The 8082-nt window shown below is 37.5% G+C and overlaps 1 protein-coding gene across 5 annotated transcripts in view; it reads left to right on the top strand.

Moving 5' to 3' along the window:
* LOC107264883 overlaps nucleotides 1–6697 on the top strand; it is an 88985-nt gene extending 82288 nt beyond the window's left edge. For all 5 annotated transcript variants that reach the window (XM_025082077.1, XM_015733660.2, XM_025082079.1 and 2 more), the window contains 2 exons: nucleotides 1626–1901; nucleotides 2602–6697. In XM_025082077.1, the coding sequence (XP_024937845.1) occupies nucleotides 1626–1901; nucleotides 2602–2718 (393 nt within the window). In that variant the 3' untranslated portion in view covers nucleotides 2719–6697. The remainder of the gene's footprint in view (nucleotides 1–1625; nucleotides 1902–2601) is intronic.
* Nucleotides 6698–8082: the final 1385 nt, after the last annotated feature.

Genomic DNA, 8082 nt, shown 5'->3' with positions numbered 1-8082 from the left:
TTTTTTTTTTTTTTAAAAAAAAAAAAAAAAAAAAAAAAAATGTAATTCACTGACTGTTTATCCTATGATAAGATAATCAGGTGGATAAGATTTTTGCTTATAATTAAAAGTGCAACGTGGAATGACTCTTTCGCGTGTCTGTACTGTTAAGGTTGTTCAGCGGGGTCAGGTTGGGTTGGTCACGTCGTCAGAGAGCACTGCAGCGTTACGAGTTAATTTAGAGACAGGACGCGAGTGAATAACGATTCTGAGCTTTTTAACCAAAAAATCCTTCTCGTTCTTGTAATGAATGTAAACGAGGAGTTTACGAGCTTCTTCCTTTTCGTGGGATTTGTCCTAAGGCGAGGGGATGTGGGGGGGTCGGAATTTAACGTTTCATCGCGAATATTCTCCGTCGTCGAGTTATTCCTCGGCTTTTGTGAAAATGACACTCGAGAGGTCTTTCTGAAAAAGTGGATAACTCCAGTGGGAATAATTGAGACAATTTTACGAAGTCACTTCGTGCGGACGCGGCTTTCTGGTCGGCTGGTCCATTTGTCCATGAAGATGAGACAGGGAGATTGAATGATTTTGGTGTTAATTAAAAAAAGTGGTGGAAGTCTTGCCAGGGGCCTGGGAAGGCTGGATAAGGGTTGAAAGGGAGAGACTGGGGGGTGGGGGTGGCGAAGGTCGTACAAAGAAATCACTCGACTGCTTCCTCCTATTGTTCGCAGTCGCGAGAAGAGTTGTTAATTCGAATTATTAAAAGTTTTCAAGATTCCTCCAGTCGGTGGCCCCGTCGGCGTTAGCCGCGATGGGCTAATTGAAATATTTAAATTGCAAATTAAGACTAACGAGACAGTCATGAAGCTTTATTGTTTTTCTTTTTCGCATACGAAGAAACGGGGACCCGGTACCCTGTATTGATAATTTAATTGAAAAGAAAAAGTGAGGTAAGGCGATAAATGAGATTACGTCATTTGGAATAAAATATTTTTTTTTAATATAATATATATATACTTTGAATTTTTATTTTTGAAACTATCTCCGTCTCACGCTGATAATTTACGTATATGTTACTACGATGTAACCGTAAACCATGTTTAATATACGTGGAATTTCAATTTCCCACGTTTCGCCGTAAAATAGTATTTCCGAAAAAAAATTTTACGACCCCACCGCGACATATTTCCCGAACCGCGGGTCTCCGAGAATTAATCGAACTTTTCCATTAGAAGGTGGAAAGAAAATTGAAAATTTAATTTCACGTTTGGGAAAAGGTCGTGTAGAATTTTCGGTCAACTCCTCACAAGGATACCATTTCCACCCTCGTGCACTGCACTTGGCTTACGTACACGGACTTGTATCCGCTTTAAAATGACTTGAAAACTTGGATAAAAGTAGAATATGCAGCCTGACCCTTTTTTCGCCACCCCTTGCAGTTGGAAACTACCCCCGTATTGTAAAGTCGAAAAAAAAAAATTGTATAGTCTTACGAAACTTTTTCATCCCTCTCTTTTCAGTTTCTATGCAGATCAGACCTATGAAGATTCTTGGTGCATCTTGGGAAAATAAAAAATTTCAAAAATAAAACCTTTATTGTTGTCTATCCAATAAGCATTCTTATGCTAATTTATATTTAACAGGACATAGATATGCTGCAACTGTTTGCATCCCCCGCTGGGAGGGCTCTGGTTACGGGTGATAACCAGCCGAGAGGATCGACGTCGACCTCCTCCTTGTCTCGAGAGTCCTCGTCGAGACTGAAGAGCGGCAGAAGAGCATCGGGCACGGGTACGGTGAGCGCCCCGACGTCACCCCCAAAGCAACGTAAATCCAGTGCCGAATTGTACAAGGAGGCTGTGGAAATTTTGGGACTCACGTGCTCCCTGACGGACAGTTGTCGATGCATCGATTGTCAGGTAAGGAAAAAAATAATAATAATAATACAAAATAACAATTGCATGACACACGATAATGCCACTTCCGTTCCTCATATGATTTCGTGAATTTAACATTTTTGAAAATTATTTTTTTACAACGCTATACGGAAATTATACAATGATATATACAGTTTTACAATTATACACCAAAAAACAAGCACAAAATGGTCCATTCTTGATGATTCCCGCACACTCTGAACTCATCAAGAATCGGCCATTTCGTGCTTCTTTTTGGTCCATATCCTGCGAACTTTCCGTACATTGTTGCAAAAAATAGTATATGATACGCGTGCGGGTTGGTGATTCCTACTCGTGTGACGTTTGCCACTCTCGCTTCGCTCGGCCGGCAAACGTCTCACTCGTCAGGAATCATCAACTTTCCGCACTTGTATCATAATGTATTATTTAAAGAGCCACGAACACTGTGAGGGTAAATTTTCCAAAAGCCTTATTAAACCGGTCTGTTAATTATTTTTGGTGTGATTTCACTTTTCCTAGTTTCAAAAATATATATATATATATATATATATATATATATATATAAAAGCCAGTGTTGATAAGGGAGATAACGTAGCATCGGGATCTGGAGGAAATGAAAAAGCCATATTAAATCTACGTCAAGAAATGAAGTCTGATGTAAGATGTTTTTCTTCTGAATTTTTTCTTCATTTTTTTTCAGAGTAACTACTTCGATTGCGACGACGACTGTGGAGACGCCAGACCGGAATTGGCCGCAGGCACGCCGGTACTTCTGGACCACGCCCTCTCGCATCCCCTTACGTGCTCCATTCAGTAGCGACCACATAAAAATTTACTTGTAAACCAGCCCGTACCACCGTACTATACATATACCTGTACCATGTGTATGCGTAGAGGAGAAATTTATGAAAGAAATAAGAGAGGAGACGAAAGCACAAAAGAAGCCCTCTCGCTAAGCTGTCAAGCGTATATCGTGATAAGAGGAAGACGGAAGAAAAAAGTAGAAAGAAGCCTGAAAACGAGAAGTAGGATTTTTTGAAGTAGCGATACGTATCCTGTGCGACGAAGAAATTTATAAGGAAAGAGAGAAAGGGGCAAAGAGAATTTCGGTATGCTTTCCTTTCTTATTTTTTTTTCTTCCGTCACCCTCGTTAAAATCGAGAAAAAAAACATCAAGGGCCGAACACTTCACGTTCGTCCCATATATCCTACGAGACATAAAAATCGTTACTGGCTATCCTTTTTTTTTATTTTATTTTTTTTTTACATTTTTCAATGCAAACGATCATGCCCATCCTGTAGGCACTGTTGGTAAAGACTGACTGAAGTATTCAGGAACATTCGTATCCCTATCTTTAAAGGCAACGTCAACCACGAGAGCAGCCAGCCAGGGAAGTTAACCATTGACATTACTCGTAAGGGCTGGCGGAGGGTGGTTGAGGGTAACGTGAGGAAGGGATAGAAACAAAAAGTCAAGACAACTTCCAAAAGCCAGCAAAGGTCATAAGTTATATGGAAGTTGAAGTTCCGAAAGATGCTTCGACTCCCGCAGGGAAGTTCAGACGAAGAGTAAAAAGTTGTTACGTGGGATTACGTGCGTACAGGGTGGAGGGGGATAAAGTGAAATATTGACTTTTGAAAAGAAAAATTAAAGCAGGTATTATTAGGATTCCATTATTTAGAAAATTTGTCAATTATCGTTAAACCGTTTGTCTGTTAACGTATTTCAAAGAAATGTTGCGTTTTCACGTGAATTTTTGGGTATCGCAAAAAAAAGTCATTCGATCGATTCGTTACCTTTCATTGACTTTATATTTACTGCAAGTGACGTTCATTTAATTGGAATTTGATTCGTTCTATTTGACACTTGGGTCCTTAATAAATTAACAATATGAAAAGGACGTTTGGTAACGTCAACTGCTATAGGGACAAACTTGTAAATTTTTTAATATTTTCAGTCTAAAGAGAGTAGCCCTTTATCCGATAAATAAATAAATAAATAGATAGCTCCAGTTTTGACAGCTGTCTCCGAATGTTCGTTTCACGTGCTGACACAAGGAAAATACCTTTAGCGTCATTGGATAGTCGAAATACATAAACCGATAGATAACAAAACCGAAAGATAACGAAAAACGAACGAGTAGGATAAAATTTAAAGAAAGAGGAAAAATATTGAAAAAGAAAATTAATACTTGCAGATGAAAATAACCGTGTTTAATGAATTCATTAATCCTAGTGGACAAGGTTAATTTTTAAACTCGAACTTGTAATCACTAAGATTTCCTCGATATGACTGCAAAAAAGTTTTTAGAAGTAAATAGTCTTTGAAAAATTAAGATAAACGAGAAAAATTTTCTTTTTCACATTGTTATCGCGATTCGTTTTATCCTTTTCCCGTAAATTTGTATATAGGGTGTGTACAATTAAAAAAATCTGGATTCAAGGATCGGATCAGGGCACGCTTAATGAATTGTGGAATGGAAATTAATAAAATTTTTTATCCTTGTTTATTTTTCCTCGTAAAACAAAAGTGAGATATTAAAAATCGAACGAACGATGATTACGCACAGGTACAGTGTGAATTTTATATCGTGTCGAAAATACAGATCGAAACGCATAAACTGACGTTTTGTTTCTGCCTTCGGGCAGATGGACAGTCGGGAGTTAATTAAATGGACGATCCTTAAACGATTGTCTACGAAACTTCGTACTTGGCTCAAATTGGACGAATTTACCGATAAAACGCGACACATGCCAAATTTCGCCAAATTTATTATATATGTATATGTAATGAAGAGTCGCGCTGACGAATTGTCAGCGTAAGACATGGGTGAAACGAACTGTATAGTTACCAATTAACTGATTACCGATATACATGAAGAAAAAAAAAGTATTATATATATATATATATGAAAATATATTATATTTACTACACGTTTTATTATTAATAACGATAACATAGCGATGCGTTATCACGACACATACAACGCGTTTAACTCGTTACTAGGTTATTACATTATATACATAACATAAATATATATATATATAATATTAATATCGTTAACGTATATGTGAAGATAATTTTTTGTAAAATAATTCCATTACAATTTCATATTGGATCGAAAATTATAATAGCGTTTAAATTTACAGTCGTAGATGTTAGTAGATAATTATAAACAAATTATGTATTGTTATAACGATAAACGAACTTAGGGCCTGAATTCACACGTTCCGAAAGTCCTACATTCGTATTTGCACGAATCGCATTTAATATATTTTTTTTTTTTTTCTTAACACTTTCGCTACTCGATTATTGCGTTGTCGTATAATCGCACGGTCGGTGATTTTGCGCAAAAAGGGTACAAGAGTGCCAAAAATATACAAATGTATACAGACGCGTACAAATACAAAAATGTACACTTGCACGCACATATTCGCATAATCATAGTCGGTGAACACGTAAAGTAACTTCAAGTGACAGATGACAAGATACGAAGCACGTGGTCAAATTTTCCTATTTGTATTTTTTTTTTTTTTTTTAATAATGTATGAAAAATCAATATAAAATCAGCTGAAACTATAACCTTTTGAAAAAATGAATATTTGCACGTGAAAAACTTTGCCATGCGACTCACCAGCGCGAAACACGTGTTCCCATCTGTCACTTTGAAGTATTTCACTCATGGACAGACTATGTTATGCATTAAACGAGAGAACGTACGACTGCACCATGAATGTTTTGAAAAATTGAGTAGGAAATTTTGGTGTACTGGCAAAAAAAATTTTCGAAGTAACAGGAGAGTCTGCGAAAATGCACGCGTTGCGTCTAGCATGGAGATACCGCAAAAAAAAGTTATGTATGGGTGTCCAAGTGAAAATGGGGAATAACGGTGGATTCGTGTGTAACGCGATGTCAGATGCAAATCGACGTGTCCAGTGTTTTTAATCTTAACGATAACGAGTCATTATCAATGACGATTGATAGCAAGGTGTTTTTAATTGGAATTAATTATCAGTAACGATATTAAACGTAGCTAGTGAGAGTAACGTTTAAAGAGTTGATTGAAAGTTTGAAAAAGATCGGTGCGATTTCAAAAAAAAATTTTTTTCGTTTTAATATTATACAATTCGTTTTTCCTAGGCGTACCTGTACACTGTGTCGATTGGAGATCTGGCGTTTGTATAGTATAACCTGTTTATGATAATCATTAATTTTGTGACATATTTTGAAAACTCGCCGATTTTTTTTGCCATTTAAATCTTCGTCAATCAATGTAGGGATTATTATTGTATGCGAGTCTTTTACCAGATTAGCATTTCTCATCGAAGAAAGTAATCCACGCATAAATGATAACCTTTATGATAACGGATGGTGTCATTAAAGCGTGAGAGCGGCAGAGGAGAGAGTGCGGAAGTGTGAGTGTGTGTATGGGAGAGGTATGCATATGAGAGAATATGCACACGTGGTTGCATGCTAATGAGATAGTGAGAGAGAGAGAGAGAGAGAGAGAGAGAGAGAGAGAGAGAGAGAGAGAGAGAGCAGCGAATGACACGTATGAAAACCAAAAACGGACACGCGCGTCAAGCGTTGATGAAATAGAACCAAAGCTTAAACGATTTACAATAAAGACTCTGCCTTTTTATCCGTCGCTCGAAGACAATGCAAACAGAGAGGTGAAGAAATTATGTGACGAAGAATATCAGAGACATGCAAATCTTATATTACGATTGCGAATAACGGACTCTTGGAATATGATTAACGAAACGATTTAATAAATTTAATTTCTGTTTGAAAAGCTTGTCTCTGCCGCTATTCCTAGATCTCCTTGATTAGATTTGTGTTTCAGGAATCCAATGTAACACACGATTGGACTCCAGGGGTGGCTGCGAGATGTTGAAAAGGTTTGTGAAATTTTGGAACTCTTGTTCTTTGATAGTCTGTATTTCTGTAAATTTAATGCTTCATCTGTCAGAACGTAGGCTGCAGTTCAACGCCGTCTGGTGCTATTTTCCAGAACTATCGCAGGTGATTAACAGCGACATCCGACGGAGTTGACAGGTACTAACAAAGCTGCTTCCCGGGGAAATGTAATTTTAGGAGATATTTTATTGAATTCTCTTTCCGTGCACTCTAGCGGAATTTTCCGGAAACATCGTAGGTTTTTTCACAGCGCTGAAAGTAAGAAAGGACACAGGATTAATAGAAAAGATCGCGGATAATGGAATAAATCAAAGGGTAGAAGTGAAAAAAGGGTGAAAAGGATGAAGAAAGGAAGAATGGATGGAAGAAGAACACAGACATATGGGTAAAGAGAAGGTGAAGAAAAAGAAAACAGAACGAGAATCCGCAAGATAGATATATTTATTACTGTATATAATAATACTCAAAAGTGGTTAAAAGATACAGAAAAATACGAACAAACATGAAAGGTAAATTCTAAAATAAGAATGTAAAAACTAAAGTCTTTCATAGTACACCTCCTAGTGTTACTATAGGAATTGTAATGCTATCAAAAGAAAAAGCTGCTCCGCAATTACTCAACAGTGAAACGGCTATTACCAAAGTAACCGAAGCTAGAGGCACTTTAACGTGTGATTTTACATATGTAGATCTTACGTCCAAAGCCTTATCATCTGTATGCGGAGATGACCAGTGACGGACTTCAATGATTTGTCGAAACAGAATGCACGTGCTTCATTCTAACCGTAAAGTGCCATAAGTGTCGAGAGGCCCGAAGATAAATAGATCGCGTAAGCATTTGGAGCGACTGCGATGAGTTCCAATGAAGAATAGAACAGCCGTCAAGGAAACGCGTCTCATTTTAGCGGACAGCTATCCAAGCTGCACGCATATGAGAGAAGATACTCCATATTAGTAAGGCAATAGCCGAATCGGATGCTTGCCTTTTACAGCCTCTGGTATTAGAGATGTGGGAGATGTTAATACAGGTTACATAAGAGTAATAAGATATTCGGGACGAAAGAGATAGATAAATAGAAGAAGAGAGAGAGTGTAAGAGTGACTGAGGAAACACATATAAAGAAGTATTTTTATTCAAAATTCGATCAACACCCCCAGCGGAATTCCTCGGGACTATCGTAAATGCTCAACAGCGCCGCCTGTTAGAATATTCTCAAACTAAAAAGTAAGTCCATCATAGGGGATCGAACTAGTCATTCA

This window comes from Cephus cinctus, unplaced genomic scaffold, assembly GCF_000341935.2.
Source record: "Cephus cinctus unplaced genomic scaffold, Ccin1 Ccin1_scaffold0201, whole genome shotgun sequence".
Taxonomy (NCBI): domain Eukaryota; kingdom Metazoa; phylum Arthropoda; class Insecta; order Hymenoptera; family Cephidae; genus Cephus; species Cephus cinctus.
The sequence above is the reverse complement of the archived record's forward strand: the minus strand, read 5'-3'. Positions and strand labels throughout refer to the sequence as shown.